At 38.3% G+C, this 19,532-nt stretch overlaps 1 protein-coding gene across 3 annotated transcripts in view; it reads left to right on the plus strand.

Moving 5' to 3' along the window:
* Positions 1 to 19,532, plus strand: part of MYH10 (myosin heavy chain 10) — a 106,036-nt gene that overhangs the window by 48,479 nt on the left and 38,025 nt on the right. For 2 of the 3 annotated variants that reach the window (XM_076353654.1, XM_076353652.1), the window contains exons 5-9: positions 3,159 to 3,261; positions 9,340 to 9,369; positions 13,223 to 13,315; positions 17,209 to 17,272; positions 18,849 to 18,947. In XM_076353654.1, coding sequence (XP_076209769.1) covers positions 3,159 to 3,261; positions 9,340 to 9,369; positions 13,223 to 13,315; positions 17,209 to 17,272; positions 18,849 to 18,947 — 389 coding nt within the window. The remainder of the gene's footprint in view (positions 1 to 3,158; positions 3,262 to 9,339; positions 9,370 to 13,222; positions 13,316 to 17,208; positions 17,273 to 18,848; positions 18,948 to 19,532) is intronic. The other variant, XM_076353653.1, reaches the window with a different exon arrangement.

Consider the following 19,532-nt stretch of genomic DNA (forward strand, 5'->3'; position numbering starts at 1 on the left):
TAGCTTCGTGATACTATCTCCATTCCATAAATATTGTACATAGTGTTACTAAAAGTTTACCTTTTTTGGGCAGGTTGATAGAGGTAGACGACTTTAATTTATTTTTATAATCCGTGTGCTTGCACTCCTGGGAAAGAACTAATGTTCGCAGATGTCATTATTTCTACAAATGAAAAGGACTTTATCCTAAACCTTCTAATTCTTTTATAGTATATGGCAGCAGAGCTATCTAACACTGTATCCTGCAGGAAATATTTGGCATACTTGTAATCTCCAGGGAGAGGAGAACTAGGATGATAACATCCATTAGTGTTGCTTTTGAATGAGAACTTGCATAAAGACTTTCTCTAAAAAACCCCACTATTAGATTTAATGGCTTTTTAGCAAAAGGAATGTATTGCAAGCTTTTGACCTTCCTGTGCTGTATGAAGCTTTACTGGTGTGTACGCCAGAAAAGCTCGTTGATTAGTAGACTTTCTTAAAACTGTGTGCTGCCCTTTTAGAAAGCCGACATCTGGACTGTATTTATTGTACTACTTTCTCTTCACTGGATGTGTCGGAGTAGATTTTCATCCTTTAAAATTTTATAAACTTTGTTTTTGTAACTTGACAGAAAAGACTATCTAGTTTTAAAGGCATGGCTAATAATGCCTTCCCAAGCTCTGATGACAATAAGAACAAATTGTATTGTTTTAAAATGTAAATGTATATTTTGCTGTACTTCTTTTCTTACTTCTCTTACCTGCTGGAATAGTTTTAGCATTAAGTGTATTTTAATACACATCTAGAAACAGGCAAGACTGCTTTTATTATTGCTTATAGTCATGAATTATGTTAATGTAAACACTGCAGTAAAAGGGAAACTAGAAGTAAAGACTTGGGAAGCAAGAATTGGCAGCTGAGGTCTTTTTTTCTGCTTACCAATCTTCACATTTGTCTTGTATGTGGTGACTCTGGGCTGGGTAGAAATGGGATTTTTCATTAAGAGTCAAAGTGTGTTGTTCCACTTGTAGCAGTCCCAAAGTACACCCAGCTTCTGTGTTGCATATTGATGGTATCTTGGCAAAAAGGAAACCCAGTTATCCATTAGCTAATTCTCATAGTAATCTTCTTTGTAACCAGCTCTTCAGGTAATACCTTCCAAGTTTTTTCAAGCAGTGAGCAAAGCTAACATCATCAACAAGTTTCAGGGGAAGTATCCTCTCTATCTCTGGAAAGTTTTGGGTAATTGAGTACAGTGATTTCTAATCTTTCATATTTTGTATTATTTTCCAATGATGCTTGTCTTGTTGTAAGGAAAAAATGGAACAAAAATGGTTTTAGACAGGTTGATGTAGTTGCTTCCGAGAAGCAGATGCCATCAATAAAATCTGGTGCCTTGGTTAACCCTCTAGTATTGCAGGCCACAATACGGCAACCGAACCTGTGATAAATATCCCACAGGTTGTCTGCAGAATCATTTTGTTCGGTGTTTTCAGTTAAAAGTTTTCTCCTGCAAAACCTAGGAGCCGATACTGTTCTGTCAGGTCAAATAGATGAGCTGTTTCACCTGAAGCTTGTACCTAGCTCTTGCAGGCTACTCTTCCATGATGAGTTTGCTAAGCTGCTGTGAGTGAGCTTCTTCAGTCCCCATTACTTCTTGCTCGTGGATGGAGAAATGCATACTTCCATCTCTTAGCAAGAGGTCACCTCTGCTAGTGCAGTTGTTCTGTGGGGTTTCCGTGATTTAAGAGGATTGGAAGGTAAAAAGAAACGAGATTGTTTTAGTGTCTGTTCTTTTTGAAAATCTGGGGTAATATCCTTTCTGTATATGCAAAGTTAAAATTTCAAGTGCTGTATTGTCTCATTTTTGCAGATGTTAAGTGTAATATGGATAGGGATGCTTCTAAGCTGCCTATCTGATCAAGAAGTGCAGGTCTGAAGGTACTCAATACCTAAGTAAACACAGACTAGCTACAAAACCGGGGTATGCAGCATGGTGGAAGGAAGGTATTCATAAAGACTGCAAAAGAATGTGCTTAAATTCCCCCTGGTAAATTAACATTACTGTTATAAGTATCTTAGCTGGGAAATATGCAAGCACACAGAATGTGTACTTCTCATTCTTACAAAGTAGTTGGCTTCCCAACTTTAATTTCTGACCAACTGTTGAATGACAGAAGTACTTTCACTCTTTCCATGCAAATCTCCATAATAAAACCCTTTTTAGCTTCACGCACTTCAGAGTTGCTAGTGACAGTCACTGTCTCACTTGAAATGGGATCTTTCTCCAGTAGTTTACTGCCATTGAATCATGGCTAAGTTAGACCTGGTAATCCCTTTGTGTGGATTTATCCAAAGATCAGACCTAGGTTTAAGAAACAAAACAAAACAAAAAACAAAACCAAAACTTGGTCACATTTCCTGCCTAGAATATCCCATATGTAAACCCTGCAATAAATTCTGTCTAAACATGTTCTGCTTTAAATCTGTCTCTGTCTTAGCAAATGCACACTTTATTTTTATTTTTGCTGATCTGCGTACTGTACCACTCTGCACTAATAAATTCATTTCTTAATGAATTCGTGTAGCCCTGTGGCCATGAATATATTTTCAAACTAGGTAAGAGTCTGCGATTAGCAGTGCAAAGAATCTGTTAAAATGTGTTTTACTGTACTTTGAAACTGGCTTCTAAAGATACGAATGTTTCCATTAACTTGGTAATTCTTATAACCAGCTCCTGGAATATAAAATATATTAAAATGATGCTAAATATAAAAATGTGTGTATATATATATCATGATTTAAAAAAAATTAATATATATGTATCTGCACTCTGAAAAATTCTGTCTCTGGCCTTGTGATCAAGGCAGAGGTCAAGTCTGTTTCTTGTTACTTGAGGTAACAAAGGAATTCAGGCATATAGTCAAAAGCTTTTAATCAAACTAATGTTACACATTGTATCAACATCTTAATGCTAAGGAGATCTTTAGGATGAAGAAAGTATTTCAAACAAATACCTTGTTCCCTGCAACATCGGTGCTTTTGGTTTTAGACAGTTAATGAAGGTCTGTTGCATAGTCAGAGCCATAAATGGAATGAAACGAGGTTGCTATAAACAAAGGATTGATAAGTTGTTGAAAATTAATTTTGAGGAAAATGTCTGAAATGTTTTGCAGAGGTGAATCTGGTGCCGGGAAGACTGAAAACACTAAGAAGGTTATTCAATACCTTGCTCATGTTGCTTCCTCCCATAAAGGAAGAAAGGACCATAATATTCCTGTAAGTTGGGATATTTTCTCATTTATTTATTGCTCTTTTTGAAAACTACCATCTTTGCATTAAAAAACCCACAACTTCTTTGTTAAAGATAAGCTGTAATATAATCCACATAATCTTGTCTCAACCATTATTTTCTTTTTAGCAGTGGCTGAAATGAGCAGTTACATCAAAATTTCCAGTTAATGTTAGCTGTTTAACTTCTGTTGTGAAATTAAAGGCTTTATGCAAACATTGTAACTAGAAACAGTATCAAAGCTTTCTGATGCAGTAAACCCCAGTTTTCAGAAAAAGTAATTAACTTGGGCAATTCTTAGTGAATTTTCCCACTAGATGTAGTTTTCAGTACCATAATTGTGAACAAGCTTTCTTTTCTTTCAAAAATTAACTTGTAGATGGGAAAAATCATCAAGCTTAAAAACCTGCTGTAGACATGCTATATCTAGAAGTCAGCAGCTAATAAAAAGCTCAGATTTTATTATATTACAAACAACAGAGTATACACTCTTATGTCAGAGAATCTTGGGTTTTTTGGTAACTTGTCACTAACTCTGATTTATGTGGAACTTTCTTCAGATTTACTGCTAGACTTCAAAATTTGCCCTGAATTTTTAGCAATTCCTTGCTTTAAAAAATATGAATGAGTTTGAATATCTGTTGCTATGAGCACTTGGATCTCTTTGCAGTGAAGTATTAATTCAACTTTGCTACAAGCAAGTGGCTTGCTGTAATCAATACTGGTGTACACCTGCTTTTCTCCAGTAGTACTGCAGGGGTGTCTGGCGGTTGGAAGCTTTCAAACTATATATCTGACTTAGCAGCAACAATTTCTGTAATTTCTAGTGCATGGCACTTGACACATTCAAGAATGTCTTAATGTTAAGACTCAAGCTCCTGGAAAAACAGGAGATGAGTTTTGACCAATCTGTGAAGAAGAGAAGGGCAAGGATTTGAAGTGGGAGAGAAGGAAAGATTGCTCTGCAGGTAGATTTGGAGAAATCTATTAAGTGATGGGGAAACTCGAATCTCTGCTCTAATCAAGAGCAAATAACATGATGCTGTGCGTTGATACTTATTCAAACTGTTGCTGGTTTATTGCACAGAAAAGTTCAAAATTAGTCTAAGTATTTATCGTGCAGTCTGAGTGTGCTGCAGGTTGCGTCCACATCAGTTACAGGCCTTAGAAGGAAGTTTCTTATGATTGGAGTGTCAGCAGTATTAGGTGTATGTTCATGGCATCATCTTGTGTGTTGGGAGAATGCATGGCTCTGGGGAATGCTATTTAGAATGTCATCCATCAGACTTGGTTTTCTGTGTAGGTTTTGATTTATCAATATTTTTGGATTTACTGCTGTGCAGCCTTGAACAAAACCAGCTTTTTTTTTCCAATTTCTACAGGAGTAAAATTGCCTATGGCTTTTTGGGGGAGAAGGGAATTGTGCAGGGTTTGTACCAAGTACTTCTAAATATACTATTGACAACTTGGAATGCCTCAGGTCGAAAGAGACTTCTGGAAGCCTCTTGTCCAGCCTCCTTTCAAAATGTGCCCTCCTTCAAAGTTAGATTACTTTGCCCAAGACCTTGTACAGCTCAGTTTTGAAAATCTTGAGGGATGGAGATTATGCAACCTCTCTGTGAACCTGTTCCAGTGCTTAACCACTTAAAGCCCTATTTTTGATTGTTTAAAAAGTACTCCATGCTTGTTTGGCCTTTCTCATGCTGTGTTTCCATGAGCACTTCATGCTAGTACCTCTGCTAAAAGAAGTACCCCTTTTTGAGCTTTGTCATCCTAACAATTCCTGTGGCCACTCACTGGGCTTGGAGACTGATGCGGGCTCAAACTAGTGTTCTTAAAGTCCATCTGGCTTTAAACGAAACAAATTTCCTCTGTTTATTGTGTGGCTGCATGACTGGTATGAAGCGAAGGCACAGAAAAGAAAGGAGAAAGCTGGGGTGGAAAATGTCAGTGAAGGGAAGGATGAGTTGCCCTTTTTTATGCAGTGTTGGCTAATTCAATTTAAATTGCTGGTTGAACTGCAATTTAATTCTCTACTTACCAGTGTGATCAAATGGGATGGTGGTGTTCATCTCAAAAGAGTTTTGAAGGTGGTTGTAATCAGCTGCTTCACGAACCATCAATGACTGTCATGATAAAGACTGGAAAAGTTTTTATTCTTTGTAAAACAGTTTAGACAGAGTAGAAAGACGAGGGTAGTGTCCTGAATAAAAGTTTGATACTTTGATAGTGCACTTCATTCAATGCAGTGCTATAGTAAGCACTGAATTAAGCATATGTTTATGAAAAATGCAGACTGTTTGTGTAACCAAAACAGTTTTGAACATACAAATGAGTCTCCCTTGTTCTGTAACAATTCATTTTTATTTATATGTTGCAAACAATGTCTAACCTACACACCTAACACTCAAAAGTTAGGAAGTGTCAGAATTGGGTTTATATATGCAGCCCTAATTTGTTCCTGTTTACATATTCATTAGAAAACTGTAGAGGGCTGGTGGCGATCCATAGTACCCATCTGTACAACCTTTGCATTATCCTGTGCACGGAGAAGATGCTAAATAGGCTTGTTAAATAGACTGCTAGTCATGGATTTATTTTTATCCATCCTGTTACAAATAATTATCAGTGACATGCATATTACTGAGACTGTTCTGAATGCTGCATGGATTTTTTTTTTTTTTTTTTTAGGAAGTAATTTGTATGCTGATGAATAATTATTTTCCCAACACTGTTCTGAAGTCTAGGGTTAACTTTGTCTGGTTTGCCTGACAGAGTGCTGTAAGAGTATTACAAACAAAAGTAGCCCCCAGTTTGACACCTCAGGCCATGGCCAGAGTAGCACTGATGTTCTGCCACGCCACAGATGCTCACCAAGTACAGTCTCCAGCAGCACTGAGGGTGAAATGCTTGGCTTATGCGAGGAGCATCATGTAGGAACTCTAGCCATCCCTTGGGCATCCTCATCATGTTTTGGTATTCAGCTGCTTGTCCGTGAGACTCTTCTTTCCCAACAGCCCTCTTTCCTAATAGCTAGTGACTGCGCGCCTACAGATGAGTCCTGCATAGCCCTTGCATGTCATCCTCAGACAGGGGTCCTGTGGCAAATGGAGTCAATAACACACTGTAACCACAGAGGGTGGAATTATGGTGCTGAACAACCTTAATACTAGAATTTCCTCATTTTTGAGTGTTTGCATCTGTAGCCACGCTGTCTCATTTCCTGTTTAATCCCGAAGAATGTTAAAGGTACCGTCTTGGGCATGGTGCTAGGAAATATGGGTAGGTGGTGATGGTAAAAGTGTAGAAAAGAAGCTTTAGTAATTGTGGGACTTGGCAGAGCTAGGTGAGACTAAGGTAGCCCTTTAAATTAGGAATAGAGACTGGGCTTTCTAGAGCCAAGTAACGGAGGGGAGGGAGAAGTACTTGGCAGTGAGCTATAAACATAGGCTTATCTAAAGACTGAAGGTGGGATGAAAGTGAGCCTGAATCCTTGTCTATAGCGTGCTTGGTTGAGAGTCAGAACTGACACATGCACAGGCCTAGTCGGCGTGTAGCAAGGGAGAGAATATGGAAGGTATTAGTTGTAAATAACTGAGAACTTTAGCTTCACATCCAACAAATTTGAGCTCTAAAGAATTTGGGGGGGGTGGGCTGGTAGCATTAAAAACTTTGCCAGTAAATCCGAATATTTTGCCTGCACCAAGCATATTGTGGTTTATTCAGTTGTTAACCGTGCCACGCATGGACCAGCTTTATAAAGGCAACCACTGTGCTTTAGCTCGGGCATCTCAGACCAAAGGTGACCCACACTAGTATCTGTTGGTCTGGTCAGCTACCCATGCTCCTAGGTCACACACAGGAGACTCTCTCACCTTCGCTCTCAATTATTCTTCTGTAGGCTCAGGAGGTGTGGAGAAAAGGATATTTAAAATAAAAGGAGAGGAAGAGAACAAGGACAGGTAACTGATGAGTGTGGGGAGGAGGCTGATGTGTCTAGAGAGTGTTTTGGACAGGTTAAGCAAGGAAGATAGGGAAGAAAATGAGACTTCTAAACTGCTTAGCTTTGTGGCTCATCACTCCCATATGCACTAAGTGAGATGAGAAAGAGAGAAAAGAATGAAATTGTGGTGTTAATGCATGTGTTAAAGCTGCTTTAATATGGTGAAGTAGTGAGTCTTAATTCTGACTCTTGGATTCTGCTTTAGTTTAAAAACTTCGTGGTTTTTGATGGGGAGAGAAGTCGGTGCAAAATATAGACATAATTTAAAAAAAAAAAATTGCATACATGGCTTTCCAAAAGAAGGAAAAGTGCTGGTTGTCACTACTGCCCAGAGACTGCCATGAACTTGCATGTTCTACGGGCTGCGTGAGGTTGGGGGGATACTCTCAGCTGTACTTGTAGACTATGGACATACCTGGACCCTATTCATGGTCAAACACATGAAATCAGCAGATGTTTTCAATCACGGTAATATGTGAAGTAGTTAAGTTCTATAAATAACTGCATCCATCCACCACTGCTGTCTCCACTTCCAGTCATCCTGGTACTATGTACCTCTGGTTCAGGTGAACGGAATTAGACTTCTGTTCATTTCCCCTCTCCCCAAAGCCTTCCCTCCCCAAATGCCCTCTACTTGCACTAAAATCCAGCTTTCACGGTGATGCCGCTTTAAGCTTCAGAAATAATTACTGGTACTTTCAGGTTAGTGATTGCTTTCAGTGACTGCATTTGCCTTTGTAGCTGAAATGCTAAATTGCTTAATTTGTTTTATTAATTTCAAAAGAAACATAATTGGTTTTGAAGTACAGGATCTTGGGTAGACTCGCTCAGACTGAAACTCCCCTTAGTGAGGATTTCCCAGGAGAGCTTTAACTGCCCTAATTTAAACACAGAGAAGTTAAATGTGTCTGATGATGCTCAGTTCTGTTTCTAGTGAGGACAGAGATGGACATCCCGAGAGAGTGGTTCATCTTGTCTGAAGATAAGCAAACAAAATGCCTCTTGGGTTCCTAGGTGTACCTATCCCTCTCCAGTGATTACGGGAGTAGTAGCTTCATATTGAAACATTTAACCTTTTTTTTTTAGATGCCTGAGTTGTTTTCCGAGCAGGTGTGATAGAGCTTTGCAAAATTCACATCGCTTAGCTGAATAAGCCAAACCTTTGCCAGCTGCTTTACAGAACTCTGTCAAAATCTGTTATTCTTCACTAAAATAGTGCTAGTTGTTTAAAATAATAGACATAAATGGAGGAAGTGTGCTTCTGGCTTGGTATGAAAATTTCTTGGTGTGTGTTTCACCGCAATATTTTCCCCCTAGGCTCTCTGATGTGAAGCTCAAGATTATTAAACTTTCAGACTGAGCCAAGGAAATAATAATGGAATAAAAATTTTCTGCATTTCTGCAGAAACTGTGTAAATTTGTATTTAGAGGGATTTTTATTTTACTTTATTACATTCATGTTACGTTTACCGTTCTTCCTGGCAAAATTTGAAGGCCTTACTGTTTCTTAAGATTTTGCTGCTTCTCATGTGGACGGTCATTCTTGAAAGAAACAAAGCTTTTGTCTTGATTGTAGGTTTGCATTTCTTAAATACTTGAAGTACAGTGCAAAAACAAAACCCCAGACTCCTTAAGTATTGCTTTCCTCTAGGTTCTTTCATAACCTTTTTGATTTTTGAAGAATAATGATCATCTTATCCATACAAAACCACCTTGCAGTGACTAAGGCTGTAGAGAAAGTTACTTGGTGTTGTGGGTTTATTTTTTGTTGTTGTTTGGCAAAACTGTGGCAAGCAGTGCACAACTAATTAAACTATTGCCCTTTTTCCTTGCTGCTCAAGGTCCATCTGTCATCTTGTGTTTTATTTGGAATTAGTCCTTTGCATAAACACAGATTTTAGTATTTTGCGCATGCAATGACAAGCAAATAATGCATTTAAACAGTCTCTATGAAGTGAGTATGTAGTTAAACTAAACCTACTGACATTAATAATTTGGGATGTAACTTGCAGCTGGAATGCTTGCTTGCTAACATATGCATTTGTTTGTTTGCAATGAACAGCCCGAATCACCTAAACCCGTGAAACATCAGGCAAGTGTTTTTCTTTATGCTTTTAAAGTTATGTAGGCAAACTGATACGTATTCTTCTATTTTCTGTCAATTTGTATTTGTAACGTGTGGGACATCTTGTAGAGGTATACAGCTAATAGTAAACTTTGTTAACATTTAACTGGCTTTGAGAGAGCGGACTAGTGAACAGCTTACAAGTTCCTCAGCATTGCAAAGCACTTCTTGGCACTAAAGTGGTGCTACTCTGTCCTGAAGCAAAAGGTTCACCCTCTCTCTAGCTGACCTTGTCCAATATGCTGTGCATATACTTGGTTAATGTGCTGCTGAGAGAGTGCAGAACACTTTTTAAAATATTAAACAAAGTACTAAATAAAAGAGATTAATGGAAGCTACAAAATTATTTTGATTAACATACCATTTTATCTGAATATTTTTATAGCTTCTCAGATAACCTGATAAAGACTTTGATCTCAAGTGTAAAAGGCTTGGCATAACCAATTGTCTTCTGAAATCAAGTTTTTTCCCCTGACTTCCTAGGATAAGTGGTGTGAGCAATGTGGTATCTGTTCAGTGTTGCTGCCTGAATTAATGTTTGAGCTTCAGCTGTGCTTATTCCTCAGGTTGGCTGGAGCCGCCATGCAGATAACGCTGCCCGTTTCCTGCTCCCCTAATCCCTCTCTTCCCTTGGGCAGCAGTAGTCAGTCTGTTCTAGACCACCTTCTTGTACGAGAGTAGGACTTGCAGTGCTCCCAGTGCTATGGAGTGTACTTGTGAAGGGGCATAAAGAGGAGGGTTAGGTGGAAGTTGAGGGTAGGACTGTGGAAACAGATAAACAATTGCTGCCACATGTCATGCAAGATAAATGCTCCACTCTCTAACCTGAGATGGTAAGTGATGCCTTTTTGTCATGGGCAGGAGCTTTTAAATAAAGCTTTACAACAGCTCCATATGGTGTAACCAAGGCTTGGCAACTGAAGCAGCTACCATGAGTTAGATTAGCTGATTGTATTCTTTCCCCCTACATTTTTCTGAAAGCTGACTGTAGTGCAACTTAAACTGTAGTGGAAAGGAAAATAATAAAAGAAACTTCAAGTTAGGTCTGGTATACTGGAAGCAAAAAGAAATCACATGGACAGCTGTGATGCCTTTGCTATTCATTGTGTGGTAACTTGTTAAACCTCTGTAACTCAATCATGCGTCTGAGCCCACGGTCTCATTTTCAGAAGTTACAGACATTCTTAGTATTTAACCTAATCCTCCCTCCTTGCAAACTTCAGTCAATTTGAATGGTTTTTACCGAAATATTTCTCTGTTCCAAAAATAGACAGAGCAGTGTTTAGTTTAACCCTCCTTTTGCTTAGAGTTAGCATGTCAGGGTTGAAATAAACCGTTTGTTGGCAAACATTTTAAATGTATCAGTGGAAACATGCTAATCCAGAAGTGTTGATATTGCATAAACCATAATCATTAACATTTCTGTTTCAATGTCATTTTGAACTACAGAGTGGATCCCTGTTGTATGTGAGTAGCATGTAGTTCTCCCTGCCTCACCCAGGCTTCACAACGAACTGAATCACTGGGATGCTGGTTTTTCTGAAACTGAGACAATAACCTGTCCTTATCTTAATGTTGCCCTGCATGAAATATTGCATGACTTCACTTTTTCCACAATACTGCGATACTGCTTTTTCCAAGTGCTGTTTAGATGCCTATGCGGGAGATAAGCCTATAGGCCAAATTTACACTCTTTCCAAAACACTGAACGCCTCTAAAAAAAGAGGGTTGTTTTTTGGCTGTGAAGCAGTCCATCTAAAAATGAAAACTACTAAATCAGAAGCCGTTTAACACAGTGTGAGAGGTTTGCTGTTTCTTAGTGATGGCTACGACAAGTCTACTTGCACGTGCAAACCACAGAGGCTGGCTAGGCTGTGATCGCTCTGTTCGTTCTCATGGTTTTCACCCACATCTGAGGACCCAGCTGAATGTTTTCTTCAAATCCTCAGAGATGGTTGTAAAAATGAGCTATACGAACTTTTTGCATTCAGTTGGAGAATTTGAGTAAAATTATTTTATGATGCATTGCAGAAGTTCCTCTGCACAAAACCAAATTAAGGTTGTGGTACACGGAAGCACTTTAAAGCATGGACGAAGCGTGCCTGCAGTGAGAAGCTTTCAAGTGGCGCAGTGATGTTCTGTGGGGGAGTCAGATTTTGAAGTCAGTGTGCTTTCTTTTCCAGAATAGCTAGAATTTGAAATGTAAGCTGCGACATGCTTGCTGCGTTTAATATGCGTAATGTGGTTTATTTCAAGCAGTGTACAGCATGGTAAGCAAGCTTCTCATTTTTATACTTGGTGTCTTAGCAGGCGCTGACAGCATGGTTGGGAAAGGGAAATGGGAGGAATGGTATGAGCAAATGCTTTCCCTCTATCTGATGCATTTACATAGGAAACTTTTAGAATATAAATTGCAAACGTGCATATAGTGGTTATAACAGGGATCTAGTTTTTTCTCCAATTGTGGATTTTTTTTTTTGTCAATTTAAAAGTGCTCCTGAGAACTCTAATGTTGGCAGACCTAACATACAGAGCCTAGGCACCGTGGCCCAAGTAGTGTTTAGTGTGCTCTGGGCTAAGACTCACACATTTATTTCTTCTTTAGTTACTTCAGAATTCAGAGACTATGTAGTCCCAAAGGGAAAATATTTGGAAGTAAACAAGTTTTGAGCAGATAACTTGAGGTCACATTAAAGAACAAGCAGCCATTAGTTTCCAGAAGGACTCGAAACATATGTAGATATACAAATAAAGCCTCTTTTAGGTGTTAACTAGTGAATTTTAAAAATTCCCGTGTAAGAATTGACCTCATGTGGAAGCCTTAAGAGATGTTTCCCATTCTTTGATGCTCAGTCTGGGGCCTTTATTCATCTATGCTATAAATAATTGGAAAAAGCAGGTTTATGAACACAAACATCAGTTTTTGAGACTACATTCCAGACAGCTTCACTTTCTTTTTTTTTTTAAACCATCCTTCAGAACAGGAAGACGATATCATATTTTCCTATGTACATACATGCCTCCTGGGCTCATGGAAGCAGCACAGACTTTTTTTGTTACTAGACCTCCTCATGGACAGCAATTGTAAAAGCTGTTGTGCAATTTCCTTAAGATAAGTACTTTGATTTCTACATCCATTGGCTTGAACTTAAAGAAACGTTTAAAAAAATGTATTAAGCATACTGAGCAGTGTTGGCTGAATTGAGCAATTTGAAAATAATCTTTGTATCTGGTGCTGCTCAGTTGCTGTTCTGGCATGCTTCTCAGGTGCATTCAGGTCAGAGATGTTGCAATGATCTGAATGTCTGGCTGATTCAAAGTGAGTATTTCACTGATTTGAAAGTAAGTTTAAAAATAGGTATTCCAAAGTAGCTATATTGTCAAATCACTAAACAGAAAGTTTAAGAATAACCTTGCGCTAAAATCTTGAAACAGTTAAATTAATTTTTCCTCTTAATCACTCAAAGTCTGTGCCTAATTACATTAGCCCTGAACGTGAATTTTCTTTTCCATGTCAATGATTTTCAACATCCATTAAGTCTTATCCGGTCACTGCTCTGTTTGTGTGTGTAATGTGTGTGTGTTTAAAAAACAAACAACAAAAACAACAAAACAAACATCAAAACACATTCTTCACTGGATGGAGGAGACTATCAGTGGATTTAGAAGTGAGGGGAAAAATGATAACCCCCTTCTGAAGGTGGTATCACTGCCACAACCTGGGTAAAATGACTGTTGGGAAGAAGCAGAATGTAGGAACCCTTAATCGCCTGTGCACTGTGCTTATGTCTGTTTATTTTTCTGTTTGTGTGGTTTTTAGGGGGAGCTGGAGCGTCAGCTTCTTCAGGCGAATCCCATTCTGGAATCCTTCGGGAATGCAAAGACAGTGAAAAATGACAACTCCTCCCGTTTTGTGAGTTCTTCCTTTTCTCTTTAGAGTCTGTAAATCTGGATTACTGTTTATGGAGAAATTCCCTTTTTAGGAATTTATCTGATTAGTATCAGAAGCTTTCTTTGTTCTCTTTTCTCCATGAATTCAGGTTCTCTTACAATGCTTTCTGTATTGTGTTGGGGTCACTGAAGATGCATCCTCACTGGCTCTCAGCAAAACTTGCTTTGATTTTATCCGGTTTCTAACTTGAGCCATCCTTGAATTGACAGTAGTGTTCATAGTATAACAAATATAACTAGCTGTAAAGCTAAACTGTGGCTTGCATGCATAACTTACTGCTGAACTACTATAAAGCATGAAGGAGTATGGCATCAACATGGAATTTGGCTAAATATGTAGCTGCCTTGTCAATAGCTATGACTTTATCAATTGATTGGTTTAGAGAGAACATCCTCAATTTTTAAAAAAACACAAAACTTGCACGTAAAAACCTCTCTAAATTTCCATGCCCTTCTGTTTGACTAATTTAATGAAGGAAAGTCAAAAAGACAGTATGACTTATTCAAGGTGTTGGTCATTCTTGTAGCTGGTTGATGTTTTTGTTGGGTCAGTGCCTTCTGTTCACATACTGTTTTGGTGGCAGATAACCACTTCTGATGTGTTCCATTGTTTTAAAAATAGTGGTGGAACTCAGGGTGAACAGCTATTTACCACTTCTTAAAACTTCCATTCCATTGAAGGAAAAAAAAAAGCCATCTCCTATTTCAGGGGAAAGATGTTTTTAGTACAACTTTAAAACTGTATAGGAGGTATTAAATCTTTCTTCTTACGAGAACAAAACTAAAATTTACAGAACAAATGAAAGATTTCTTGGCTGCTTTAATGTTTCAACAGTTGCTGGATTTACAGTGTATGAACTCGGCTCCAGTGATAAGGACTCTGGAGAACTGTATGACTAAATCCCTTAGCCTTTTCAATCAAGAAGGGAGAGCAGAGTACTGTAGAAATTCAACTTTGATAATTTTATAGCCACATTATTTACAATATTGCTTGATGCTTACATATGTTAGGTATAGGATTTATAGTATCAACGGGTTTCACTGTGCAATAATTCTACGTTGTTACACGTCTTGAATCCATCAAAGATTATACTAATTTAATGAGGATCCTTTTTTCCTTAAAGTTGTTAGCATCTGGTTTGTATTATATTGAAGTCTGCATTGCCATCATGAACATAATCACTCAGATGGCTCCAGCTCTATTTTTATAAAGGAGCAAGTATAATGCACTCCAGATGGCGTCATCTCATGCAGAAAAAAATAATCTTTAGTAACAACCATTTTAAAACCTGACTTAAAAAATATATATCCTCCCACAAAGTGAGAAGTGCTGTTGTTCAGCCCATACAGGCTTGACAGTCTTCACCGTGCAGCAAAAGGATGCCAGCCTGTTCCCTACTTGTTGATAATACCAGATAGGACTGAAATAAGGCTAGTGTCAAATCAATTTTTTTTTCTTTTTTTTTTTCCCCCTACCAAAGGCAGTGTTCTCTTGTGTTTTGCGAAGTAAAGTCTCTAGCTTGCAGTGCACAGGAGAGTGGGCTTGCTGGGTTCATATTGCAGAACCAAATGCTTCCTTCTGATGTGGTTTTTACAAAGCCATATACTTAGTGCTATAATGATAGTGTAAACAGAATTCAGTTGTTAGATGACCACCACTACAGTCTCTAACAAACAAATTAAAGATTTCATAGCAAGATTTGCCAGTGCTAGCTAAAAGAATGTATTAATATTTTGCTTTTTAAGAAGATCAACTAGATAAGTGACCTCTTCTGATGTGTCAGCTCGTTTAATGACTGCATTTCCTCTCATTTATTTTTGTTCATGGAACTGGTAACTTGACAGCAGAAATTAGATAACTTTTAAGGGTGAAACAGTAAAGTGGTTCTGAATTATATCAGAAAAAGCCACTGACTAGACCTTATGTAATGCTTCATGTTTGTTTTCACATGTAACATGGCAAATTCAAGCCATGTCATTCTAAGAAGTCTCTGTGGTACCTGTTCTGGGTAAAAAGCTGTCATCTGCCATTCTTGACATGCTAGCGCTGACACATGCATTATATATCTAGTCTATTGGCTGAATTTCAGTAAAATGTCAGTTCGTTCTTTATGACAGTTATAAATATAGCTTTCTGGAATTGTTACTGAGCAAAAAGTATAAATGCTTCAGTTACAAGCTGAGCTTAGTGTTCTGTTTCTTCATACTTGGAAATCTGAGTTCAAGTGCTTGTACCTGACAGGGCATGCTTGAAAACAAGCCTTGTTCCTGGGCATGGTCATTTTAGTGCCACTGGCTTTCCAGCCAAACTGCAGATTAAGCAGTAGGGAGTAACCACTGAAGCTAATCTAAAGTATTCCACCAGTTTTCTTGAAACTTGAAAAAATCACTTTGAGTTGAAGAGGTACAACCACAGTCATTGAGCAGTTGCTTTGCTCTGAGACTAAGTCAAGATAAGGCTGGTAGGAAGGTTTTACCTTTTCTCTGGATACACTGGTGTAGTTGGGGAGGGAAACTTGGTCACTCTTGTGCACACAAATCTTTGACATGAATGGGCTTTATCAGGGAAGTTGAGAAGGGTAGGGTGTTCTCGTAAGAAGTTGCAATAGCTCAAATGATACAGCAACTTGTTCAGGCATAAGTCTGCAGCATGGCAATATACCCTCAATTTACACTTACTAGGCCGGGCCGTTGTTAGAATACATATATTCTACAGGCTTGTAGAGTAGAATATTTAATATGAACATGAATAGTACACTCCCTGAGCTGAATGGATCTGCCAAACAGGAATTCACTTTAACATACTAATAGCACTAATCAGTCAGACTTGAGATAAGTGAGGATTTGGATACTGATTGTAAGAGTGCTTTCAGAAGGTGTCCGCAAAAGATGATAGTAGGTGGCTTTGTGCAGGTACCATCAAAAGAAGCGTTTAGACAGTTGTTAGCAAACTGCTGTGATGCTCCCTGATCTCCAAAACCTGTTCATATATGGATAGAAGACTAGAAATTGGATGCAATGAAAATGGAGAGCCTAGTGTAGTCACTGGGTATTCCCACTGGTTTCTTCACATGTTTGCAACCAGGGGAATACCTAACAGTTTCATGAGTGCAAACTTGAAATACGGTAATGGTGCTGTTAAAAGTGGTCCAACTCCAAGCTGGAGCCTGTTGTCCTGTTGGGAGTGTTCGTAGCCAAGTGACAGATTGGGGAACTGATGTGGCTTAAAACTGGTATAATATACCCACTTGCAACCGCTTTCTTTTCAAGAGCTGCTCTACATGTGGGAAGTGTGCTCTTTAGTTGGTCCTTTGTGGAGAAAAGGAGATGTATGTGGAAGAAATGGGTACATTGTCTCTCTCTTAGTCCTTTCTTTACCAACTGCTAGAAAAAAGAGGCCATGCAGCCATCCTGGTTTTGGAAATGGAAGTAGAAGTGTGATCGTCTGGGCTGGGCAGCACACTGAGATTCAGGATTGCTGCAGATAAAGCACCTTTAGGCACCAATAAGTTTGCTGTAGAAATATGTGCGCTTAAAATCTCAGCATTGCTTTCAGCCTTAGACAGCATGTTTTGTCTATGCGAGAAATTGAGCTTCACTTTCAGAAAAGTTTTTCATAAGTCTGGATTGGAAACATATCTAGAATACTAGTTCTTTAATCTTTAGAAAGTGTTTGTGTGCAGCATAACATGTTCCGTTGAAATGATGGCTGAGCACATTGAAGGGAAAAGATTTCATTTGAACTTGTGTGAAATGCGTGTTATATGAGTGCAAGTAGGATTATGTTTTTATATAGACAGCATTGTTGTCTTAATAAAAAAAGTTAGTAATTACACAAAAATCTTTCCTTTGCAGGGCAAGTTCATTAGGATTAACTTTGATGTTACTGGTTATATTGTTGGGGCCAACATTGAGACATGTATCCTACTTCATGCCACATCATTGTAAAATGCAAGTTTCCCAATTGTTTTGCTTTTAACCCTAGAATTCATTTGAATGCAGTGAAAGGTTACCACATTTCTACATTCCTTTGACAACATCCATCTCTTCCTTTGTTTCAAAATAGCCGATCAAATATCACAAAGTCAGCGTGCTTACTCACGCTTAGAAATCGGATACTCCAAAACTTAGCACTCTGAAATCTGATGGATTTTCGGACTAGCCTTAAAACCAGGGTATATTAAATAGAGAAACCATTTTGCTCTCTCTTTTTTTGTCAAAAACTTGGTTTTGCAGAAGCAGCTCTCCGCCTGGAAGGAGGTGATGCTCGTTATAAAGTGATAGAGCTGGAAGTGTTGGGACACCTTCTGGTTTTTTAGGTCTTCTAGATACCAGTGTAGGTTCAATAACACAAGACCTACTAGCAATTAATACTGAAGCCTAATTCAGTTTTAGCTTTAAGGTTCACTTTTATTTATGATTGTGTAAGAACAAGTAAAAATACTTGGACTGAAAGCCCTTCTCTAAAGTTGTTTTCTTTATACTAAAAATAATCTGTGTGTAATTTTTTTTTTTAGTTTGTTTAGCCTGTTTTCTGGGGGAATAGCAATAGGGTGGTCATAAAATTATGAAATCGGAAGTCTTAGTAAACAATATCATGTGAGTATTAATCATAAACAATGCTGTAGTTAAGCTTTCATTCTGTTGCTATGAGTTAAACTGCTTAATTTTAAGTGCATTGATTGTTTGGAACTGTCACAAAATATAATCTCCCAATAAGGCTGGGAAAGACCTATAGTTATTCAAAATACGCTTTAATGATAAATGATTTTTTTCATTTAGCATAGGAATGAAGGCAGTTTTTGCTTCTATGAAAGTTCAGATGAATTGTTTTGCCTAAAGCTTTGTGAAAACAGGAGGACTTAACTCTTAGGGAAATTTTTCTTCATCACAAGAACTCATCCTTGCTCGTAACCTGTGTCATTTCAAATCCCTGTCCCATGTTTGTTTTGCAATATGTAATATCAAGAAATAAAAACTTAGCATAAGCTGCAATGTTATTTATCTGCTGCACAAATTGAATTTGGGAGCTATTTAATGGCAGTGCAGATTGTATGTAAAAATGCAATGCTTGAAAGAAATGACAAATGCATGTCAGATAAAGTACTTTTGAGTTCAGCAGCTGCTGGGTTTTTGGTATTAAGAGTTCAGCTATGACCTTAATAGAAGAAGTGATTGAAAAAGAACGGCCAGCTCCCCCTCTGGCTTAGACTTCAGCTGATCCATTACAGACAATTGTCAGCTGCCTGTAGCAGGGAAATGCAGTCAACATCCAAGAAATGAGTTTGCTGAAATTAAATGTGGGCTTCTACCAGTCTGAATTTGAAATCTGCTAGTTGAAGTTACTGAAAGTTCATATTAGACATAGTCCTGTCAGTGCTATTAAAGTTCTATTTGGTCTTAAAGTAATTATATAGCCTGCTTTGAAAGTTTTGTTTGCATTGGATGTTTTTAAACCAAAAAATTGTAGAAGATCCTTGACTAGTTATAATCAGACTTGTTGGAAAAGTCTCGCGCTGTTCGTCAGGCTAAAGATGAGCGGACATTTCATATCTTCTATCAACTACTAGCTGGAGCAGGAGAACACCTGAAGTGTAAGTTGAGAATCTCGTTTTGTAATCCTGTTACTTCTGTGTGCCACATTTGTTATTTCGATGTTAACACAGTCGTGTTTGAACTGTTCTTTGGTCTTGAAACAGTGAGTTTTAAAAGAAGAATGAAAAGCCGGGTGGCTTTGTTTTGAAATAACTTCTGTGTTTTATCAAGTATGCTGTCAAGCAACTGTTGCATTTCAAGCAAACGGCTCCTACATGACAGAGTCCAGTTTGGGCAACCTCTGGCTGGGAATCACTGGATTGAAACTGCAGTGCTCCCAGCTGATAAATAATGAACCTGGTCAGCAGTGACAGCCATATCTATTCTGGACCATGCCTTCAAACTGGGTAGAAAAGCAGCCATTTTACCAAAACATAGGGAAACCCTGCAGCGTTCTTCAGCCACTGCAGTGCTATGTTGCTTATCTTCTACTCTCTTTTTTTCCCTTGGTAACTGAGAATTTCTGTTAGGTTGTGATAAGTGAAACTATATGAAGGTACAGACTTCAGAGAATTGATTCACTCTTTCTTCTCCTGTATTAGATAAACCGGTGTTTAGCGTCCTTGATGTGATAATCACCATAT

Source organism: Aptenodytes patagonicus, chromosome 16 (assembly GCF_965638725.1).
Source record: "Aptenodytes patagonicus chromosome 16, bAptPat1.pri.cur, whole genome shotgun sequence".
Classification (NCBI taxonomy): domain Eukaryota; kingdom Metazoa; phylum Chordata; class Aves; order Sphenisciformes; family Spheniscidae; genus Aptenodytes; species Aptenodytes patagonicus.